The sequence below is a fragment of the Vigna radiata genome, chromosome 1 (genome assembly GCF_000741045.1).
Source record: "Vigna radiata var. radiata cultivar VC1973A chromosome 1, Vradiata_ver6, whole genome shotgun sequence".
NCBI classification, from domain to species: Eukaryota; Viridiplantae; Streptophyta; class Magnoliopsida; order Fabales; family Fabaceae; genus Vigna; species Vigna radiata.
The window spans coordinates 26893258-26919298 of record NC_028351.1 but is presented as its reverse complement, the minus strand read 5'-3'; the positions used below and the strand labels follow the sequence as shown (position 1 = coordinate 26919298).

General features: G+C 28.8%; 1 protein-coding gene across 1 annotated transcript; it reads right to left on the bottom strand.

Moving 5' to 3' along the window:
* Positions 1 to 17061: 17061 nt before the first annotated feature.
* On the bottom strand, positions 17062 to 21937 carry LOC106766609 (WAT1-related protein At1g43650). Its single transcript, XM_014651330.2, has 7 exons — positions 21666 to 21937; positions 21511 to 21573; positions 21246 to 21362; positions 20894 to 21137; positions 20474 to 20635; positions 17809 to 17960; positions 17062 to 17386 (listed from the first exon to the last, which is right to left on the bottom strand). Exons 1-7 carry the CDS (start codon positions 21866 to 21868, stop codon positions 17248 to 17250), a joined length of 1080 nt encoding a protein of 359 aa, XP_014506816.1. The 5' UTR covers positions 21869 to 21937; the 3' UTR covers positions 17062 to 17247.
* Between the last annotated feature and the right edge of the window lie 4104 nt (positions 21938 to 26041).

The following is a 26041-nucleotide window of genomic DNA, read 5'->3' as shown; positions in this document are numbered from 1 at the left end:
CACCTCCACCTCCCCACTTTCGGATTTTCTCTCCTCCTTTCTTTTTTTTTGTCTCTCTTCATCACTTCTACAAATTCAAAGGCTCTCCTTTAAGTCTCTTTGTGCTTTCATTCTTGAGCTTGATTCTCGTTCGTTTGGTCTTCAAATCGAGATTGATTCATCTCTTCGTTTCAGTGTTTCGGTACTTTAATTTACTAGTTTAATGTTAGTAGTGTTTGATGTTCAGTTTATGTTTTGGATGATATATTTGGATGCATATTTATTTGTTTTATAACATTTATCGTGTGTTGTTGTGGGGCTATGGGGGTGGTTATTTTGTAAGAGAGATCGAAAAAGGTCTCATCAACGGATACTATTCAACGGATTTTCATATCCATTTAAATATGCGTTGAGGTGTTCCAATTTCACTTCTTTTATTTTTAAAAAAAAAATTAGATTATTAATTAATTTCTTTTATAAATTTATTTATTTAGACTTTATAAATATTTTATTTGTAATTGATTTAATAATTTTTTTATATATACTTATAAATAATAAAAATTGTTTTTTTTATAAAAAATAATTAAAATTTATTGAAGGCATCAACAAAAAAGATATTTGTTGAGTTTTCAACATATATTAATATTCGTTAACGGATATCAATGTGTTGAAAGTTCAATGAATTTTTATTTCCGTTGACATTTTCAATGATTTTATTTTTAATTTTTTTAACCTTTTACCGGGGCTAATTATGAAACGGGGTTGTGGAGAAATAAGCATGTGGTGGTGTAAATAGAAACCATGTCAATAAGTAAATGCTATGTTCTTTTAGTATGGGTTGATGAACAGCTATATTGGCATTCTTGCTTCACTCCTTTTGAAGATCTAATGTAGGAAGACAAGTTAGAAAATTTCCCATTATAATATAAATTTTAAATATACAATATATTTTCTTCTAAAATCCATATTTTTGAACTCGGAATGAAATATTATTATTTAATTAACTTTAAAGTTTTGTGTTTCTTCTTGTGGAGAATTTTTAGTTAAATAATGATAATATAATTTGTATAATATCATAATAATTAATTACGCTATAAAGGCTAATCTTACAACTAAGTCTTAATAACACAATTATACAATTATAAACAAGTATGTAAATAATATTCTATCAATCAATTCTAAATATTTCGTTAAATCAAATTTTTTGACATTCTCCTTCAAATAAATGCTTATAAGTCAATAATAATTTTCCAATTACGAAATCATGATGCTAACATGGAAGAGATTTGGTGATATGTGAACAAGGTAAGCTAATATAGAGATACGAGGCAAAATGATAATTTAATAGACATACGCTTTTCTGATTGAGTGATATATATAGGTTAAAGATAAATTTTGACAATTTAACTACTAAAATATCATCACATACTTTTTACATATGATTTTTATATGATAAATTGAGTGACTTAATAATTATATTTTGTATTAGTGTAAATAAGTTCATAATTAACTAATTGACTTTACTCATTGTTAAATATGCAAGAAAGTCTCATGTTGAAATTTCGTAGATAATAAAAATATACAATCACAAAAAAAAAATCATTAATAATGGTCAATTAGATTTCTGAAAAACTAAATTATTAACAAAATCAACAAATATTTTACAATGACAGTAATTCAAAATGGTTGAAGAAATAAAAATATTAAAAAATTAGAATATTTCTTTTATTTCTTCAATGACTAAGTTTTAATAACACAATCATATAATTATAAATAAATATGTAAATAATATTCTATCAGTCGATACTAAACATTCGGCTAAATCTAATTTTTTGATATCTCCTTCAAATTTGTAATTCAATAAACAACAATTTCCTTACTAATAAATCATGATGTTAACATGACAGAGATTTCGTAAATATGTAAACAAATTGAATTGACATAGAGATATGGGACAAAATCATAATTTAACTAACATATACTTCTCTGGTTGAGTGACATTTATAGATTAAACATAAATTTTAATAATCTAATTACAAAAATATCACTATATATTTTTCATATATAAATTTTTATATAATATAAATCGAGTAATATAATAAACATATTTTGTATTACTGTAAATAAATTCATAGCTAATGAATTGACTTTACCCATTGTTAAACATAATATGCAAGAAAGTCTCATGTTGAAATTCTGTAGATGAAAAAAATATATATAATCACACAAAAAAACATTAATAATGGTCAATTAGATTTCTGAAAAACTAAATCATTAACAAAATCAACAAATATTTTACATTGACACTATAGTAATTCAAAATTGTTGAAGAAAAATATTAAAAAATTAGAATATTTCTTTGATTTATTTAATATGCAAACAATTAAAAACAATTTGCTATGGGTTTTTAGTGAAGAAAAGCTAATAAATCATGACACAACCCCTTCATTCCCATCTTGTTCTAGAAACCATTAATCCTTTCACCAGTGCCCCCACCAACCTAGATGGGAGTGCTGTATCACCAAATATAATTAGGTCACCTAACTTCTAATCAATCATTATTTATTCAAGGATAAGAGACGTTTTGTAACTATGTAAACTTTTAAATATAGTAACTATTTTTTTAATTTTGTATTATTATTTTCATCCACAAATTAAATATGTTTTTTAAGTTCTTACGAATAAGTGCCAATAAATAAAAGGTTGACGAGAGAAACAATTTTCACACATTAATATTTTAATTAAATGTTAAAATTGCTATTGTATAAGTTTGTCATTTTTCATTGTTATTCAAATAAGAAAAAAATGTCGAGTTATTAAGGGTAATCGTAATAGAATAAAATAAGAAAAAATATGTGAGAATCAAATGAGTTATTCCCTTTGCTTCTTTTTTTTTTTTAAAAAAAAATATTATGAACATATGATTAAGGAAATTTAAGAACATGCCTGATTACACCCAATAAAATCTCACAATCTAATATACTTTAACCCTTACCACATACATGCGATTAAGATCTCACAATTTAATCATACTTGATAACTCACCGCATCAAACCAATTAAGAACGTCAATTATATATAATATGATCAAATAATTGAATAAATTAATAACCAACGCAATGCCACAATAAAAGATACATTTTATTGATAAATAAAACGATTTATTGTATGCCAAAATAATACATAATTCACCTAGAGGACACACAAATTACATAATGAGTTATAACTATTCTATTCAATAAGTATTTATGTATAATTAATTTTATAAATGAATATTTTAATATTAAGTCAATATTCAGGTATGTGGTCAAATTTAAGTGAACTAGGTAGTTATATTTGGGTAATTTTATAATTAACATTTACTTATATTTTAAAAGTTTGTCCTACATTAACTTGATTTTGTTTAATGTGTAAAATAATGTTCATGACCGAGACTATGAAACCACATTCTAAGATATGTGTCAATCGAATCTACTTAATTAATTAGTTTATGTTGTTGCAACATATACAATCACTTTTGCCTTTTCTTTTTTCTATACCCGTATCTAACCAAAAATCCTAACTAACCAAGTTATGGGGTCATATCCACTTACTTATCATACTTTTAACTGCTTTATCTAACTAAGTAGCATTTAAGAATAAACAAGGAAGATGTATCATAATATTTTTCCTCATAAACTACATTCCATTCAATTATAAAAAGCAAATAAAGCCTACATTTTGTTACTAAAAAGTAATATATTAAAGTGTTATCGAGGAAGAAGATTATTTGATAATATATAAGTAAGGATATAAATAAGTGTAAATTTTATTTTTATTTGTTTGTTTTATAAGACTAAATTAGATACAAAATAATAATTAAATTTCACTAATTTTCTGATCTTGATAATTAAAGATTTTTCATAAAAAACATACGATCAATATGATATTTTGAAAATGATAAGCAACATTTATTTAAAAAAAATCAAATAAATTTAATAAATTAAAAATTTTTAAATAGAAATAAATCGACTTGTAAAAAAACAACGCTATAAATATTTTTTCCAAAAAGTGAGATTTACAGAAGTTGGAAGTCCAACATCGACTAAAAATAAGGCCAATTTATAATATATAAGTGAGGAGTATACCTTACCTTACAAATCGGTTTTGTGGGATTGAGTTAGGCCTAAAACTCACTTCTAACATAGTATCAGAGTCAGATTATTTATATATATATATATATATATATATATATATATATATATATTCTCATTATTTTTTTATGAAAAAGTTATTAGGTAATAAATAATTCGTTGTTGTATTTTTTTCTTGTAGTTGACCTAACATTTATTTATTTTTTATGCAAATGGCAATAAATATATAAAATTAATGTTAAATAAGATACGTGACCCCAATAAAAGATAAAGGTTATAGATATATTTACCCATTTTCACGTGTTCATATTGTATTGTTCCTCAAAGTATTATATTAACAACAAAATTTTATTCGAGAAACGTGCTTAGGTAAATAAATTAGTAAGATCCATTGATGAAGACAAGTTACATAAAAAATAATGGTGGAAGAAGATTAGTGGCTCCTATAAAAGTTATTTTGTAAAAGCAAGCTTTATCTTCAATAACGACGAGAAGAATAGGATGCTTCTTACACATAAGCTTTTGGAGAAAATTTTTATATGAAGTAAAATTGTTACCTCATACTAAAAATTAAAAATTAGGGTGACAAAGTACATGTTTCATAAATTTTAATTAACAGATTTGATGATTTTATTATATTGCTAATTACTCAATTGGTCGTTCTTGGTTGAATACATGTTGGATTATTAAGCTGATATGTACTGAGTTTGTCTTTACTCGATCAGCATAACATTACATAAGTGACTTATAATAGTCTATGATTAACTATAATAATTCAGAAACTAAAGATATTTAGACTAATGGGCCTAGACCCATCCAAGTAAGGGTCCATGCACAATAATATAAATAATATATCTTACAAGGTATGTTAATTATATTCATTAATTATTGCATTTGTTGTTTGTTGACATACTAAACTGACTTGGGTGATAAAATGTCTTCTACAAACAACCCCTACCTAGCTCAAGGAGGACGAGTATTCAAAAGGAGGACAAGTATCTTGGAGATTGAAGATTTGAAGTGTTTGGAGTGCCATTGGACTCATTATAGGATACACATTCGGTTTTGTAAAAATAATTGGTGCCCACCGTGAGGCCGACTTGTATTTTGTGGAGAAAGAATTTATGGTGCCTACAAGAAGCAAAATGGTTGGAGTAAGGGAAGCAAGACCCTCCTTGGATGACATATATTGCTCTCTTAGAAGCCCAAGCAAAGATACAACTAGTGTTTGTTGAGTTTAAGAAAAGAAGCGTTGATAAGATGGTTTGAATTGTTTACTAATGTCTATTTACTGATGTCTAAGTCACATAGAATAAGATATCAAGTAGTGAAAGTCAAAGATAACACAAGGGTTTTTGAGACTTAAAAGCAAACTTAAGAATGAAAGCCTTTATTTTTACTAATAAAACAATAAATGTATCATAATTTTATTTAAAATTTATTAAAATCTTTTAATGGAGCTTTTAATAATTCTTCTACAGTGCCTCTTCGAATACACGAGACTTGGGAGTGTTTAGGGACATGAAACGTGAGAATCGGGTAGGTCTAGGCTCCCTCTGATGGAGGAGCTATCCTTATGAGTTGGGTCACATTTAACACCTTTATTTTTAGTTGGCATGGTCTCAACTCTTATCTTACTTTGATCCTCTCTTACTTCTTATAGTGGCATAAAATTGGTGGCCTACTACTTCAACTCATCCTTGTTTGTAGGCAGCGTCATATACAAGTCATCCCCAAAGGGACCTGACCTTAGTGTTGTGATCATATAGTGGAGAACCTTTGGGGTTTAGGTTCTTGATTTTTAGAGCCACTTTAATGAACCTTTTAATAAAGGTTCACAAAGATTCATCTTTCTCTTGTCTAACATTGAGGAGTGTGAGGCGGGTAAGGTGATGACGCCAACTCATGGTAAACTATGTTGTAAAGGACGACACCAATGTATCGAAAAAGTTGATGGAATAGAGGGGGGATGGTGAACCACTCTAAGGCTGCCCTCTTCAAAGTTGTGGCAAAAGCTTTCCACGTGATGGCATCAACAGTTGAGTAGATAGTGATTGAGTGGTATAGACGACAATGTGCTCTTCCAAGTCAGTGCTACCATTATACTAGGTCAAGGTAAGAGACTTTCACTACTTAGCAAGGGGGCTATTAGTGATGTCATCTATGAAGGGGTGTCAATGACTCCATTCTATTGTCGAGGAGTTGTGTATCTTGGGAGTAAGGTTGTACTCACTTTGTTTTTCAATTCCGTAGATAGGGTCAGTGCAAGAAGGGGTTTTCTACACCAAATTCGTGTTATAAAGGGTTTCCTTTTCCCTTCCCTTTCCATTTGTTCCTTTAGCCTCAACCTTCCTTTTCAACTTGGTATTCTCCTGTCTTAGGACATCCATCTCAAACACCCTTATGTTATCTTTGACTTTTACTACTTGATATCTTATTCTATGTGACTTAGACATTAGTAAAGTAAAGAGATCTATATTACAACATAACTACTAATACTTAGTACACAAATAAGAAAATGATTCACATATGATCACAGATATCCAAAATTTCATACAATTATTATTAGTCTCAACAACCTTATAAATATAACATACAAATTTCATCCATTGATAAGGATTGTCATATAATATAACATAATTAAACTAAATAAAAAACAAATTAAATATAAAAATTAATGTTCATTATATACATTTATAAAATTGTTCATATTAGATGTTTTTTTTTTTTAATTTGAGCAAATTTTTTGGACAAAAGTTGAGATTGAGTTGTAATGTATTTTGACTTCAGTAAAACAAAATTTCACTTGAATAAAAACAAGACCAAAAGTAAAGTTCATTTTAAATTCAATTTTTGTTTGAGAAAAAAATCTTTTATTCGAATAAAAAATCTTTTACTTGAGAAAAACATCTGCTTAAGTAAAAATATTAGAAAAATCAACCTTAGTAACATAGCTAACGTAATTTAAAAAAAAAAAAATTCAAATGACTTTTAATAATAGAACTTCTAAACAATTCAAATAAATAATCCAAATCATGATTTGGTCAAACTTCATCCTTCATTCAATTAGATTCAATCTGACCATTTAAACAAATTTAATTGGTTATATTCCCATCAAACTCATTAAATAATGTAAGGATAATTAAAAAAATCAACTCTATTTATTTATATCATATTCAAAACTCACTTTAATGAAACTACATACTTCAACCTACGTAATTTAGTTATTAAACCAATTAATCAAGAATATTCAATTCAAAACATTTTAAACAATTTTTTTATCACACAAAATACAGCAACACTCAAGTTCATGTATTCAAAAAATATTTTAACCAATCACATTTTTACTCAAAACGTAAGTATATTAAGATCATGTCACCTTCAAATCTTCATTGTTTATTCAAAAGCTCGATAAAAACAAGTAATTTCCTTATTTACAATATTTATCTTTAAAACAAAATTTTTCAAATCCAAACAGTAAAGTTAATCAAAAATCCAGAAACATTAAACAAAGTATTTAAACATAGCAAAATTTGTATATCATAAAACAAGCTAAAAATATATATTCTCTTAACTGATTCTGCTATTATTAATGACAAAATTATAAAAACCATACGAGAACAAATCATTTTTAAAGTAAAAAAAAAAAAAAAAACTTATTCTATTTAAAAATCTAATCCAAATGATTTTTAGTCTTTCACAAGCTATTAAATTTTAAATTTTAAAAAGGACGGAGTATGAAGAGATGAAATCAAAGAAAAACTAAAGTGAAAAATGTTTTTGAGAGAAGGGGATGGGAGATAAAAAGAAAATAAAGTTGGGATGACGTTACTTTCTTTTAAGCACTACATTAACAACCTATACATTCAAAGATTAAATTGATCATTTGCCCATTACACTCAATATTTGAAAGTTATAAACCTAAAAAGAAAAATAATGAAAGAGTGGATTCAACTTCAACGAGAAAGGGCACAAGGTAAATGGTTCAAGCTTGGGTTGATCTCGCTTCTTTGAATTTTTGGCCTTTAATCCCCTCAACCCATTCTAGCTCTCATTTCATGATAACTGCTTTAATAATAGGTAGCTCTCATTGCTCCTTTATTTTTATTTAATTTGATTCTGCTTCATAATTTCATTTTCTAAACTGTAGAACTTTTCACCTTTTGCTCTGAGTTGTCATAATACGAATTAGACCCCAGTTTAATTCTTCATTGTTCTTTGGCAAAGATTTGAAAGATTTATATGTTGCTGAAACCTTAAAGAATCAAAGCGAGATTTAAAAAATTAAAGTAAAATGATAAAAATCATAAAATTTTTTTTAGCATACATAAAAAATAATAGTTCAATATATATATTTATTGTGACATCCCAAAATATAGTGATTAACCATATCATAGTCGTCACATAATTAATAAAATAGAATAATTATAGACTATAATATAAAATCTAAATTACCGTTACATTTAAACTTTATATACAACCGATCTACTATAAAACTATGTATAATACTACTCTAACTAATCTACATTGCCGCATCGCCTCCATCCAAAGCTTGTTCTATGGAAACCTCATCTCCCTCTACTCACACCCACAGGACGATCCAGACCCCTAACCATCTCGCCTAATGACCCAACTCACTGGGCGAAAGTCTAGACAGTGGTCCAGACCTTTCAGCCACTCGTTGAGCGACTCTACTCGCTCAGCGAGTCTACATAATTCTATAGCTCCAAACTGCAGAATTTGCAACATACACCAAACATGACCAATTAGATATATTTTTCCCAACTTCTAATCCCCCTAAATCATTTTATACACCTAATTATACTTAACCAAGTGTATCTAAACCATTCTAAACTCTTTAAATAAGTGGCTACAATATCTCAACAAAAAGCTTACAAAAACTCAACTTAGAGACTCAAATTGAATTATACCATTTGTGGCACAATTTCAAGTAACTTAAGGACTCTAACAAGTCCCAAAAGACTTACCAAGACTCTCTATATTGACCATTGAACACAAAACCTCTAACTCACATTTTCATTAGTTCACTTCCTCAAAAACAAGCTCTAAACCAAGGTAAGTTGTACCAATCTCTCACCATACCTTCTTATCACATATTTAACCCACTTCAACAATCCACAACTCATAAAACAACTTATAATAAACCTCACAAGGTTTAAACCAGTTCACCACATTTATTTCACAGTTTCTCACTACCTAAGACCTCCATTTTTGACCAATTAACCTACAACCAATATTAACCCTTTCTTCCCAATAATTCAATCAACATAATTCACTTCATCCACATCAAATTCAACATCACAAACGCACATACAAACAGATTCAACATGTTATACAACATTCATCATCATATAAAGCATCAATTCATCCTTTTACGTATCATTCAAGTCTCAATCCATACAAAGTCAGAAAATTAATAGTTTTCACCATATTCTAACATCCTAATTAATTCATGAACTGATATAATCATCAAGACAGAGTTACTAGCTTCCCTTAACTCTATCAAACTTGCACAGTTAAAGAATTTCCCAACCGTTGCTTGCACTGCAAGGAACTTCTAGAAAACCTACAAATTACCGATTGGTGATTGGAGACCAACCTTTGAACCACAAATGAACCAAGACTCAAGAAAAGGGATGTTTGATCCATACAAAACTGAAACATTTTACAGAATCAAGAACCCTAAAATACCAAAGAGAGGGGTTTCCAACTTACTTGCTCTAAACAACGAATTGATCGGTCGGACATGTAGCCCTTGTCGCAAGAATCACCTAGATACCTCTTGATCGTTGAACAAATGATTTAGGAATAAGAAATTGTAGAGAAAAGTGAGAGAAAACGAAGAAAAAATATTTTAGAGAAATAGAATGTTTTAAAATAACGAAACAAATTTAAAAAATTCTATTTATATTATACAATTATTTTATAATAAAATATTTCATCTTATTATTTTAATATATTTATCAACTCTAATATAGTAATATTATTTTCACAGTATTATAGAAATATTAGTAATATAAGGTAATTCATTCCATCCATCTGGCTTCAATAACAGCACTTTATTGATATTTTTAAAGAAAGAAAGAAAAGAGTTTGTCGCCATGTCTCTCTGCAACAACACAAAAACATAAGACAAGACAAAGTTGAAAGGAAAGTTGAATGATTTATGGACATATTTGACAGCTCCTACTAAAAGTATCTAGTGCAACATATTTACCTGCTTGTTCCTTTTTTAAAAAGAGGAAAAATGTATCACAATGACTAGTTTGAAAATGGTATATTAAGTATCAAGAGTTCAATAAGTTATAAGATTTGAGATATTAATGAATTTGCAAGCTCATTTTTTTCAATCATTTGACAAATATTATTTTGTAATTTTGGTAAATGCAGTAACCTTTTGAACTATTATTTTATTTCATTTAGACTTAACAGGAGATATTATAAAATTGTACATCGTAGTTGTAAAAATATTCCTAAGCCTAAAAGGACTTGTTAAAAGTACAATGAATTATATTACCTAGAAAGATATGCAGAAGATTACTTGGATGAAGATATAAAGTTGAAAGAATATTTGTTACAATTTGAAGTATAACTTTTCTAAATATGAAATCCACATTAGAAATCTTAAAAGGACTATTGTGGACAAAATAAAAATTTGTACTTTCTCTTTTACGTCGTCTCTTTAAAGGGTATATTGTGCAAAAACATATTCTTTTTAGATGAAAAAAATCTTATAAATGCGTTCATCATCCATGGGATGATATATTTGTTTTAACAAGAATTTATCAAAACATTTTAGAAATTAACATCATATTTTCTAAGCTTTTACAATAATATACTATGATTTAGAAATTTGTATTGTCACACAAAACCAAATCCATTAACTTTTCTTTCTTCTTCTTTTTCTCAATCAAAATTTTCATTTTCCTTCTTTTTAAAATTTCTCCTTCATATCTCTTCGCTTGCAAAATCTGATCGAACCTTAATATAGTTGAGGATTTAAGAAATATTTTTATTCAATCATATTTTCAAACAGAGGAAGTTTCTTTTTACATTTTAATTTTTTTCTCATATTTTTTTAATGATTTTAGTCTCAATCTTGGGATAATCCCTTCTCATTTTATCATATGCTGAAATTATGTTATATTTGGAGTTTGGAAAATTTTGCATTAAAGATAAGAAATTTTAGGTAAAGGAAACTAGATTAGTTATTACAGTATTTTAAGATATATTATCTAGTTGTAGAAGTGATATGACTAATTAATATTAATTTTATGAAGATATGATTTGTTAATTTAAATTTGTATGTTTGATTTGTTAATTTAAATTTGTATGTTTGATTTGTTTTTTTTTCTTAAGTATTTTGCATTGTTTAAATTTTAGTCATTTGAGTGAAATTGGTTTAGTATGATGTTGTTTTGAATAATATGCATCCATTTGGTATCATAAATAAAGACAAAAAAACTCGGGTTGAGTGAATTTGATTATCAAATATGTATTTTTGGATTTTTGAATTAGATGACTCATATATTCGTTGAGCATACTCAATTATAAAAAATGCAGAGTTTAACTTTCTTTGCTCACTAGATGAGCCAAAGACTTATTTTTTTTGAGACTTTAAATAGGACTATCAGCGTTTTGATTTATTGGACAAAATTAGTTTTGTAAAAAACATGAGAGCTCATAGAAAATTAATTGCTAGTTGAGTCAAATCATGTCGAGAGAGTTTCTCCTAATGTTTGGAGTTTTTGAATTACTCATATTCTCATCTAGCAAAATCATTTTTTTAAGATTTTTTAATAGTCATTAGTGTTATCAAAACCGGCTATCCGTCCGGTCCATCACGAGTTGATCACTTAATAAATCAATCCAATCCGACTCATTTATTAGCGAGTCAGAAAAATTCCAATCCAACCCGATTCACCATGGTGGATAAACAGGTTCACTGACTCACTTAATTAATTCTTTTTTAAATAAAAAAAATTACAAACTTTCTATAATTCAAATCTAAACAAATTTCACTCACAACATGGGTGTTTAATTAGTTTTGAAAATAGGAAACTTAAATAATTTTTTCAAACAAATAAAATAATAAATATTTTTTTGATTAAAATTAAATTTTAATAAAATAAAATTAGTTAGGTGGATTAGTGGACCAACCCGACCCACTACCGGTTCAACCTGAATGAGCTGAGTTTAAAAGAATAGAGTTGAAATCCGATCCGCATAAAAAAATTACAATTTTTTCAAACTCAACCTGACCCGAACCCGTAACATACCAGATTAACGCGCATATTGTGACCCATTTTGACAGTTTTAATAGTCAACTGATAAAACTTTTTTTTTTCTAGACGGACAAAAACTTCACTTGTATTGAGTAAGTACAATTTTGGCTGAAAAAATTTAAACATAGAGTATTTTATGAACTTAAAAATAAATTTTTAAACATTTTTTAAATGCTAAAATTTGTGCATCTTTCACTATATTGTTGTATTTGACTATTATACTGTATTAATGAATTTATAATATATTTAACAGTATACTTTTTAAGTTAATTAAACAATGAATATAGAAAATAAACTTGTAACTCTTTCAACTCTCTTTTAGACATGATAAAGAAATAAAATGAGAATATCTATTAAATCTAGGGATGAAAAACAAATTAGCGTGTCCTTGGCCAGTCAAAAATGGGTTGGGTCTGGCTGATCCGCTACCAAATAATTTGCAACCTGCCTGCCACAGATGAGTTCGACCACTTTTTCTTTTTAATTTTTAATTTTTAATTTTAATTTTAATTTTTTAAACTTTTTTATTTTTAAAATTGTTTTATAAATATATATGAATATTAAAAATATATTTAATTATATAAATATTTTCTATGATTTTAATTGATTAATTAATATTTTTAATTTAATAAATTAAAATAATAATTAAATTTACCTGCTAAATTATTCTATTGTAACTAATAACGGAAATTTAATTTGTCAGTATTAATGATTTCAATTAAAATTATATTACATATTTACATATTTACAAAAATATAATATAAACAATTTAATTTCTTAAATTATTTTTATTTTAATTTTGAATTTAAAAAATAAAAATAAATAATAAAACAGACAAGCGATCAAAGAAAGCTTACATGACAATTTGGCAAAATAAATAATCCAGGACAAAATGGGTTCAGAGGTTAAAAATTTCAACACAATCTGTTTCCTTTTGACATGTTGAGATACTAATTCATGAATCACTCACCATTTTGTCATTTGTATTTAAATTTTCTCTCCATTTTGTCATTTCTATTTAAAATTATACATTGATTTAAACCTCTAAAAGATCTAACTATAACTTCATTATAGTATATTAAGTAGGATTCAAAATACATACATTAAGTAGAACTAAATAAAGTCCTTTTTTCCATTGTAAGATAACTAAAAAAAGTTTGAACATTCTTTCCCTTATTCAATGAATACACACATCAGAGAACCATTACTAGCTTTTAATAAAATATTATGAATTCTTTATTATAAATGAAAATTAATGAAATACATTTGTAGGAAATTTATCACATAACTCTACTAGCAATATTATCAAAAGTATAACTTCCTATTACTAATATTTTTTTTATAAACCTTACTCCATAACAACCAATAACAATTAATAGCAAAAAATAAGTAAAAGTACAGGAAAACAAAATAAATCACTCTCTCTATGATTAGTATTTTCAAAATAATAAAAACCAATTATTTAATTTTAAAAAATTAATTACTAGATTAAAAAAAGAGAGAAAATAATGAGCTTATATTTTCCTAAAGAGATAAGTATAGGAAGAAGATAAAACTTGGTCCAAAGTAATTATTACTTGAGAATAAAATACATGAAACTAATTTTTTTTTATTAGTGTATATATGAGAAGTTCCAAATGAATTGGAGAAAAATTGTGAAGCCCCCTGTTTTGAAAACAAGTCTGCTACCTGATAAAACACATACGCTAATCCTCTCTTCAAGGAACCTTCTCCCCTTCATTTCTCCATTTCTTTTGTTTTTTATTTATCACCCATATCTCATCTTCTCTTAAATAATAGGTCATTTTCGGACTTTTGCCAATCCAGTTAGGGTTAATCTTTAGTTTCAATAGGTACATCTCTACCTTTATCCAGACCAACCAGTCTTAAATTCTTTCCGAATCGGTCTTATAAAATCTTTGGTGTGAGTCAAGACGACTAGTCATGAGCTTCACCAAATTCAACCAAACTTTGATAAAGATTGACTCGGTAGAATTCGATCTAAGACGAATTCAACTATATTTCACCTGGTCCATCTCAGTCAAATTTAGCTTAATTTCGACTGCGTAGACTTAGTCAAATTTGGCCAAATTTTCACTTCGATTGACTTGATCGAGTTCATCATTTTTTTTTGGGTTGACTCTATCAAATTTGGCTACAGTTTAATCGGGATTGACTCGATCGAATTTGGTGAAATGTTGGTCATGGTGAATTGGTTGAATCTGGCCAAATTTTGGTTGGGGCCGACTCAATTGAATTTGGTCAAATTTCTGTCAGCGTCAACTCTACTGACCATTGGCCCAAAATTGTGACCGAAATTTGATTTGGATAATATCGATTGAATTTTTGCCGGACTGACTCGTCTTGACCCAGGCTGACTCGTCTCAATTGTCGTCTCGGTCCGACCCATCTTGACCTTTGACACGCTCTCGTCATTCGACTCGAGCTAACCTTTTTGCATCATCGACCCTAGCCGACCCCTCTTGACCTTCAACCTTGGTCATCTCATCCCAATCTTTGGTTAGAGTCAACCCTACTTGACCTTTGACTGCTCTTGACGTTTGGTATAGGTCAATCCATATCGACACTTAGACTGATATAGCCCGTCTGAAATTTTTGTTCAAAATGACCTGTTTTTACCGTCAACCTAAGTCGGTTTGTTTTGGCCTTTGGCATGGCCTGACTCAATATATGACCCAGACTAAAGGTATTATTTTTAAAGGCTAATAGAAGTCTTGTACTAAAGCAAAACTCCCTTTAGTTCTGACCTTAACCCACTTGAGAGGAGGCTTTGGGTGCTGAGAATTTTGTTTGACCCTCTTAATTGGGCCCCCCTAAAACGAGGCTTATTCAAGGGTGGACTAAGGTTGGAGCATGAGTCATGAGTCAAGTTGACAACTCTACTTTGAGTTAAGGGTTCAAGATTGATTTGAAATTAGTAAAGAATGAAACTTGAGCAAATTATGGTTTGAATTTAATATTTTGAATTATTAGAATTTTTTTGAAATTAATATTGAAGTCTGGTTTGATTGTGCTATTGGGACTATTTGATATTTTTCTCAAGCGAAGTATTAACTTTCATGCAAAAATAAAATAGAAAAACATACTTTTTGTCTGTTTTATTTTCACTCAAGATTTTTTTTCACTCAAGCTAAAATAGAGTTGAAAATAACTTTGTTTTCAACCTCATTTTTGCTCAAGCAAAATATTTTTTTCTCTCAAGTGAAAATAATATTGCAGCTCAACCTAATGTTTTTTCCAATTTTACTCCAAGCAAACATATTTTTGCTCAAGCTAAATTTTTTTTTCTGGTCTCTTTAACTCATTGAATGTGAACACTTTTATAAATAAAAACTGAATATTAATTCCTATTAATTTATGGTTTTATTTGAAAGAGTTATATTATAGATTGATGGAACTTGTATGAAATTAAGGTCATACATCTAGGATGAAGTGTGAATAATTGTTTGTGTTATCAATTCAGGATTTCCACCTATGTTGTAATAAAAATATCCGAACTTCACTAATGGTCTAAGTCATATACACTAAGATATCAAGTAGTAAGAAGTTGAGAGAGGAGTTCTCACACAAGGACATATATAAATAAGCAATATCAAACTTATCCTGATATAATGATTTGTTAATTTATATGTAAATCTATGTCTTGGATTCGGTCACATGTTAATATCTAAAAAGACATTCTTAATATAAGTTTTTTTTAAAAAAATGTAAATCGATGTTCTATTTGTAAAATATCTATTGACATATAAATTCATATATAATATATATGATTTTTGAATATTTATCATTTATTGAAATTGGAGTGTTGATTAATTGTTAACAAAGTTGTTTTTTTTTATATTAGTATATTATGATAAATTTTTACTTTTAATAACTTACTTTTATATTTATGGTTTATATGATGGGTGTTTTTTACTATATGAGCAAATATAAAAATTGGTGTAAGAGAACCATATTGAAAAAAAAAAGTTAAAAAAAATTAATGAAAATTTTATTTGTCATATATATATATATATATATATTATAAAAATTGTTTTGTATTGGACTATGTTATATGTTTTATGTATTATTATAGAGTATTACAAGTTATTAGAATTTTTTTAAGTTTTTTTAACTTGGATTCTCAAACATGCATTAATAGTTACTGTCCATATTAACTCACCAAAATCACTAGAAACTTTTAGTGTTTGTTTCATACAAAAATATTCTAGTAACTAAACTTTATGTTTGAAATAATAATATTTTCATGTATAAATGATGATGCCAATTGGAATGATCCAAAGATAGTGAAAAACAAAAATGGTACACAAAGATACCTAACACATCATTTCAACTCAAAGTCTCTTTTCTAAAGTAGCCTTAAATTTGGTTGAACATACCCACCATACCATTAACATTGAGCATAAAGAAGTTAAATTGAATCATAACACAATGAAGAAATGAAAGAAAAAAAAAAAAAGATTTCCTCTATCAAAATTTTCCCATACACGCTTTTAGAAATCAAACTCTCTATCATATACTTAGAAAAACAATTATATATCTATGAACTATGTTGCATCATAATAGAACAAAACAAAATTAAATATAGCCTGCTTAACAAGCAAACAAAGTATTATATATTTAATAAGATATTTGTTAATATTCCCTAATAGTGACAGAAAAAGTGAAAAGTACATGAAGATCAAAAGATAATCAAAATATTTACATAAAACAGAAAGAAACATAAGAGATAAGACATTCATGTTGGAAGGACATGTTTTGTCATATTTTAAGTGCGATCATACATTTATTTGCAGAATTTTAGTGTAATCAATGCTGTACAATGCACTCCAATCTTGTTTCCTCTTTTGTTTGCTGAGGTTGTAGGTTTTCAACTTTTACATTCTCCTTGCTCTTCCCCCACAGGACACTATAGAGTCCAACAACTAGTAAAATAGTGCCACCAACACTGCCATAATTAATGGAAAGAACAAACACCACCCTAGTTATTTTCTGAATAATATGCAAATTAAAAAGATATAAATGTCTTTCATTTCTAAAATTTAGGTTAAAGTATCTGAAATTCTAAAAATTTGTTTTAATATCTTTAATCTTAAACTCCTGTTATGCAAATATTAGCAACAATGAATATTTTAAAAAGTAAACATATAAGCTGTTTGATGAAAAAAATTTAAAATAGAAAAGTCTACAAGAAAGTATGGGTAATAAAACATAATATAATTACTGATCAAGGATCAACCTGAAAATTCTTTCATTTCATAAAGAAAAACAGAAAAAAAAGTTGTGATAAAAATTAAAGTTATTTATATAAAATTAAATAGTTATTTATTTTTTACAATTGTTTTGAGATTGATAGAGTAGCATATGCACCTTCCCAAGTAAAGTGTTTCTTTCCACAATAATGCTGAGAATATTGCTGTGATTATAAGAGCAAGGGGAGTGAACATTGCTGTGAAAACTGGGCCTTTAGTTTCTATTGTGCAGACTTGCAGCCAATAACAAATGCCTGTTACAACTACACCCTGCAAACAAAACACTGTTAGCGATGATTACAAAATCGAATGCAAATTGTAAAGTATAAGAAAAAATAATTAACCAGTTTGAAAACAAAACAAATACTATAATATTAATTATTTACTTACTTTTTGTAATTGGGGTAAATTTTCTTGTAGAATCTTCTAAGTGATTTAGACTATTTGTTTTATAATAAAAGATCTAAAAAAACTATAATCAGCATTTTTCCATTACATTTGATTTCAAAGGTTCTCTTGGAATTTTTTTTTTTAAAGGCACGACTTATTTTGCAAGAAAATATAAAACTAAAAATAGTTAATGGAAAACTTAAGTACTAAATGTCATAAAAAAGAGAGAGGAGAAAATAACACAAATACTTTATATATCTACATTTTACATTGAAAAAAATAATCACATCATAGAATATTAACAAATTATGATGTGAACAAATATATGGAAAGATGTTGCATAAAGTTAAAAGATAAGCCAAAAACATGCGATTCATATCATAATCATCTCCTTGATTTTGTCTTGTTCATTTAATTTAGAATTTTGCCCATGCTTCTGATAAAAAGATATACTTCTCCATACCAGCACAAAAAGATTCCAATTAATTTGAAAACACATCTTAGTTTTTAATAATAATAATAATAATAATAATAATAATAATAATAATAATAATAATAATAATAATAATAATAATAATAATTCATGATTAATTAGAAACATGAAATTTATCTAACTTTGAAGCAATAATGTTGAAGTTGGTCATAACTTTGAAATATCCATTAAAATCTTATACGTGGTGTTCTCATATACGATGTGATGGGGACATCATTCTCCATTCACAATGGGTATGTTGGTGAATGGAACATTTTCCTATCTCTTACAAGAGAAATGCAACCACATTTTTGGACCAAAGACTTCCACTACCATACCTATTTCTTAAAATGGAGCACTTCCAAATTCCATTCAAAGGAATACTTAGAGCACTCCAAAATTCTATCATTATCTATCTTCCTCCACTTCAACACTTTAACACATTTTCTACATCCTTCGCGACATGAAAACAAAACACAAACAACTAGGTTTCTATAAAGAAACATTACTTTAGGGCACAAATATGCTTCAATTCCTTAAGGGCATCAACCTCTCATTGACCAAGTTAGTAATGCTCATGTAGTAGTAGTCCTTCTAATTGTATTACAACTAAGAAAAAATTAAAGTGTTACGAAAGTTTTTGGGATTTGTTTTTTGGAGTCTAATTTATTTTCTCCATTTAGTTCCTAATTTGAGACTTAGGTAATAATGGTAGCATATGTTTATTAGAAACTAAAATGAGAAAAAGAGAGTGAATTTTAAAAACTTGAATGAAACCCTACAAAATTTAAGAAACTTATTTAATATTTCTCTTAATTTTAAGAGATAATATGATAATGAAATATAAATTTGAGGAACTAAATTAACTATTTAATCTTAAGATTGATCTGTGATTCACTTATATTATTATTTTTTATATCTTTTATTTTTATTCGGACCATGTTTCTGTAAAATTTTATAAAAATCAAATAAAATAAAAAAACTTTCGTTATTCAGTTATTAGATTCTGACTTGTGATTTTTTTTCTGTTATTATTTTTATTTTTTATTTATATTTTAAATCATGTTTCTATAAATGTTTATAAGAGATAAAACTTTTACTGCCAATTAAAAATATTTCTACAAGTAACTTCCATAAAAACTTTTGTTCCATAAAAACTTTTGTTGGAAGTTTTACATATTAACTAGAAATAAAACCAAATTATAATATATAAGTGGTGCAAATCCCACCTTATAAGTGTGTTTTGTGGGATTGAGTTAGGCTACCCACTTCTTAATAGGTATCAGAACCATGGTCAAAGCTTATCATAGCGATATTTCTTGTTTCTTGGGCATTTCTATTTCACGCTTTTCTACTATCACACACGAGATGGTTATACCTCGATGTAAAGGGGTGTGTTGGAAGTCCTACATCGACTAGAAATAAGACCAATTTATAATATATAAGTGAGGTGCAAATCTCACCTTATATATTTTTTATAAACTGAGATATAACATTTTATTCAAATATGATCTTACATAAATGAATAAAAAAATTAAATTTTCTTCACATGCTAATTTTTATTTATTTTTCTTTTATATTAACAATTGTATGTATATTTTTTTTTCTTTTTTCTAAAAGTGTAAAAGATTTACTTGAAAGATCTGGAAAACATCAAGGTCTTTTCTATATGTGCCTAGATAAGGGGACAAAGTATTTGATTTGAAACATGGGCATTCTTTTTTTTCTTAATCAAAGCTCTTCATCTACAAGAAGGCACATTGTGCAATTTTTGGAACTTTACCTATTCATTCGTTAATCACTGCAATTCAAATTAGTTAAGGTTTGTAAATCTCTATCATTTTTTCATAAATTTTACTATTTAATTAATTAAATTGTTGCCGTGTAAGATATAAAAATGTATTAGAGACTATAAACATACACAGTATGCCACAGAAAGAAGATGAATATCCCATCCAAGCTTCCATGCCGAAGGATTATGCCTCTCAACTGCAACAGCCACGACAGTAGACTGCATGAAGCTGAAGAAGCATTGCAGAGCTGTGAGACGAAGTTTTGCAGGGTACTGCTTCACAACAAATCCCTGAGAAAAAGTACACATTTATTAGTGGAAAATTTTAGAGTAAACAAAGTGCTTATCAAAAACAAAACGGGGAGAGAATTTCTATTTCTACGACTTTTTTGCACACCTTTTTCTAAATTTAGTAAGAGAGGTAACAGAAGAAAGAGAAATGTGATCAAAAGGGGAAAATAATTGTTTTGAAAAAGTACATGTAAGAAGAAGAATATAATATAAGTTTGAAATATTATGATGGAAGGGAGAGAGAACTGGGGTACCTACCTGCAAGATAAGCCACAAGGACCATGTAATGTTTGCTGCGAGCATCATGAGAGGGCCTCTAATGATGTCAACTTTGTAATGAACAATTGTGGAAGAAGTTTGATTCTGGTTTTGTTGATACCATTTCATAAAACTCAGGGGAGGTCCCTTCACTAAACCAAATGTAATTGCTCCAGAAAGGCTCAGAACAGAGCCCAAAATCTTTGCTATACCATGTGAACGTTTTATGGAAATGCTTTCCACCCTGAAATTTGCAGAACCAATAAGTTTTCACCATATCGAAACTGACTTTTTCCCTTGGTCATGGCCCTTTTTCAGAAAAAAGAAAGGGATGGTTGGTTTTTTATATTACCTGATTAAAAGAGCCATGATGAAAGTAATGGCAGGGATAGTGTTTGAGGAGGCTGCAGCAAATGTTGCAGTGGTGTAGTTGATTGAAACATAGTAAAGGTTTGAACTCACAGTTAACCTATGCATATCAAAGTAGATACCAAAAGAAACGAGAAAGTTATTAAGATGCATGTCATGTCACTGTCAGAGAGTATAATTTATAGTTTTAAACTTAAATACTTGAATTGACAATATTAAATGGGGTCAGGAAAGAGACATATCCTTACCCAACAAGAGAAATTAGGAACAATTTGCACAACAAGTTGCATGACAAAGGTGCTGATTGCTTACTGCATAATCAAATATATGTGTAAAGTTAACAAACAAATGGTTTTTTTTAAGCATTTTTATGGTGAGGATTAAGAAGAGTGATGTTTGGAACCTGTCAAAGAAAGCAAATGGAGAGAGAGCAACTGATGCAAAGGCTTGTCTATAAACAACAAACACGTAAGGGCTCATTCCCTTGGAGATTGCAGCTTTGGACAACAAGGCCATTCCTGCATACACAAACTGAACAAAACACATTGCAACATAAGGTTTATTTTTCTCCACAATGGCCACACATCCCAATAGAAAACTCTTCATTTTGTTGTACGTATGGATGGTCTTGTAGCAAGGAAACTTGTTGAATATATATAGAGATTTTGGAGTGAGTATGAGATGTTGGCTTTATGCTTTTGTTATTGGCATTGTGCTTTTATATATTTTGACATCAAAGTGGCATGAATTTGGCCCATACAATTGAAAAGTTATATCAGCAGGCACTAGCATCGTTTTCAGCATGGCTCACTGGCGCATGCTAAGATTATTGTACCTTTGCATAGGAAAGGAAGCAAACGGTTACTGTTATGTTAACTATTTGCAGAATTAAGAGGAAGCTTTTTGCAAGCACTATACCACAAAGTGATACTAATGAACCAATCATTCAGTATTATGATCACTTTGCTTGTTTTATCTTTAATAGGACCCTCAAACCCATGTTAAAGAGTGAACAAACCCATGTTATTTTGTACTGAGAATAAGTTTAAGGGATCAAATTTTATCCTTAATTAGGCTTTATTTGTAAGGAATAATCTATTCCAGAACAGTTCAAGTTATTCGTAGTGTCTTTAAGTTTTAGTAAACTTTTATGCCATATAAAGTTAAGGTTTAGATATGGCTTTTTATTTCTTCAAAATATCACCCTTTTAGTTTTACTTTTATGAAAATGTTATTTACGTTATAAAACATTGTACGTTTTTCTAAGAGACGAACTAAAATTATATTAGATCCAGGGATTGGATAAAAATGTGATATTTTTGTTGATTGAAATCCTATTCAAGTTTAAATTTAATTCGTAGAAAATATTATCTAATGTGCTAAAAATTCATCATTTCAAAATTGTAAATTTATCTAGTCTATACTATAAAAAAATGTTTAATATGATAAACTATTTTAAAAATATATATTTAAGGAGCTGCAACAAAATCCTTAATTTGTTTATCTTCATTTAAAATGAGCAAATACTTTAATTTGGTCCATATTTGAAAAATAGACAATATTTTAATACAATTATTTTAATTACATCACTTTAGTACGTACGTTTGCGAAAGAAAAATGGGTATGTTTCACTAGTGCAAAAACGCTGTTTAACGTTAATTATTTTGGGCTTTTAACGTCTATTTATAAACCGACGTCTAAACTGGTGACGTCAATGGGACGTCTGACATCCTAACCACAGACGTCTATAATGATGTCAGTTAGTGTCCACAAACGACGTCAATAAACGTCGGCACTGGTTTGAATGGACGTCTAAAGGCACTAATTAGACGTCAGATAAAACATTAACCGACGTCGAAGAGCACTTATAGACGTCGAACATGACAAAGACCGACGTCTAAGAGCACATATAGACGTCAGTTTTTGCATTAACCGACATCTAATACAGTGGTTGTGTTTTAGGCAGTTTTGTTCTCGTCTTTGGATAGCCTAGTAACACAATCTCCTTTTGCTAGTTTCCCCTAAAAAAAAGCTTGCGTCTTTTGAATTTCTTATGGTCCCTTCAACCCAAAACCGAACCTGGGTGGTTGCTTAGTTCCATTTTTCATTTGCAAGAGGAAAAAATCACGGTGAAACGAAAACTAGACAACGACCCAGGGTCGTTTTTGGGTTGAAACGATCAAAAGAAATTCAAAAGACGCCGCTATTTCCGGGAGGCAATTAGCAAAGGGAGAATGTGTTACTACGTTATCCCAAGAAAGGAACAAAACTACACTAAAACACAACACAAAGAAAGCAAATTTTAATCAGTTGAACCAGAAGATAATCGATGAAAGACTAAACAAACGGTAAGCATAAAAAAAAACCATGCACCTGGGATGCAATGTTGCAAGAGAGAAAAAGAAAGGAGGAAGACGATAAAGATATCAGAAACAACAATAGAATGCCATAACAAAAAGAAGACGTGCCGAAAGGGAGAAAAAGAAGAGTGCTGGGAGAGAAAAAGGAGAAGAGGAAGAGGAAGACATCAGAAACTGAATGCCGCGAAGAGTTTGCGGTCTATTTAAAATGAAACTGGGCTTCGGTTTCTCTAGATAGCCGATGTCTATATGACTATAGACGTCAGTTCTGTTACTAATTCGACGTCCAAGTTAACTTTTCAACTGACCTTTTGAATCCCACTAGACATCGGTAACAATGGGAATCGACGTCTAGGAAGCTGAAACGATTGACATTTGATTTCTTGTCAGGGATGTTGATGACAGTTGTGATGGGGCGCCGACGTCGATAATGATGCACATCATTACTTACAGGCACATAGACGTCGGTGCCCCTTCTAGCCAACGTCTACGGCCCTCGAATTTGGTGAATCTAATTAATTACAGGCACGTAGACGTTGCGTGCACAGATCCCCGAAGTTTAAATTGAAGATTTTTTATCTTCCCGCCTTCCATTCAGGCCGTAGACGTCGCCTATTGACTAAGCGACGTCTAAGCGCCTGGGAATTAGGTGAAAGCATTAATTGCAGCCCTATAGACGTCGCCCCCCCGTGAACACCGACATCACGAGATTGTCTTCTGACCTACCTCAGGCCATTAGACGTCTGTTTGCAGTAGTTGGGACATCTACAATATCATAGACGTCGCATTGTTAGGAAACCGACGTCTACGTTACCAAGCTATTTACGATAATGCCACTGTCCACTCATATACTTCGGATTATCAACAAACCGACGTCTATTGGGCGATGTTAAATGGTGTTTTTGCATTAGTGTTTATATATATATATATATATATATATATATATATATATATATATATATATATATATATATATATATATATATATATATATATATTGGTTGATCAAATTGATTAAGATTTCCTAGATTGACTATTTTGTTTTTTCTTTAGATTGTGTTTTGACAATGAAGGAATCATCTTATATAGAATGATTAATAGCTTTTACATTTTAATATTTCTAAATCATAATAATTTATTTTAGATTAAGAAACATAACCATTATTAATCTTGATTAACACTTAAATATATTAACATATATTTTTAACTTGTTAAGAAGATATTAATTGATTATTATTTAATAAAATTACATATTTTAATACTTGATTAATTTAAAGTAATTTCAAAAATATATTTATGCATATAATTAATTATGTAATACATAATTAATAGTATCATATTTTTAGGTTGTGCAATTAATTTATTAAGTTTTCTCTTCAATATGTTAAAATATTAATTTGATTTCCATTTTTATTCGGTTTTATTAATTTAGTGTTAATATTTATTTTTTGTCTAATAAAGTTGTAGTTTTTTTCAATTTTGTTCAATTTAGTCATTTTACTAACACAGTTTAAATAATTAACAGATGTGAATAATGTATGTCTCGTGTCAATCAACAACCACACAATTTTGATCGTCTTAGTCAGACAACCACCGTGACGTCAATAATGTTTTTATCGGAGCTCCTACAAGGTTTCTACACCTTTCGAAGTTGTGGATCTACTCACTTTTTCGCCATGCGTGGTCGTGCGTCTTGTCTCCTCTCCGACAATGATTCAAAATACCGAGGTTATCTCTTTCTCCTCTTTGGGTTCCTTGATTGGAGAATCCTATATTTTTAGGGGTTTCGCTCTCTCTTATTTGTCCATGGCTTCTTCCTCTATTCTTCTGACATCTCTTTTGTCATGGATGTGTCTGACCCTTTCAAGTATACTTTTTCTCCAGTTGCAAAGATGATTTTTGTTAGTTTATTTATAACCATAATGGCTCTTCAACAATGAACTTTTCATCAATTGAATGTCAACAATACGTTCCTCAATGATGATTTACAAGAAGATGTTTATATGAAGCAAGCTCATGAATTTGTTGCTCAGGGGGAGTCTGAGTTGGTATGTCATCTTTGTAAATCATTAGCAAGATGGTATTGCTCGAGTGCAAAAGAAGATATTTTCATTAAGTCTTTACGAGGACCAAAAATTGATTATATTTGTAACAAGCTTGATACATACGATTTGTATGCACCAACTTGAGGGAGAATGTTAGATATATTAGATTATTAGATATCTTAGATAAATGTTTATATAGAGAAACTTGCTAAGATTTTTTACTCATGGAAAGTTTTTTGGGTTGGTATGTCATCTTCGTAAATTCTTATATGGCCTAAAATAGTATCCTAGGGCCTGGTTTGAAAAATTTAGTAACGTTGTTCAACAATTTGGTATGACTCAGTATGAGGTATGTTGGAAAAAGAATGGCTTAG

What these genes read in the sequence shown, in the direction of transcription:
- LOC106766609 (XM_014651330.2), bottom strand. Translation starts at nt 21,868, where the DNA reads ATGAAGAGTTTTCTATTGGGATGTGTGGCCATTGTGGAGAAAAATAAA. An exon ending in ATCATGGCTCTTTTAATCAG is followed by an intron (nt 21,138 to 21,245) that starts GTAATATAAAAA and finishes TGCAAATTTCAG; the next exon opens with GGTGGAAAGCATTTCCATAA. An exon ending in GAAACACTTTACTTGGGAAG is followed by an intron (nt 17,387 to 17,808) that starts GTGCATATGCTA and finishes TAATTATGGCAG; the next exon opens with TGTTGGTGGCACTATTTTAC.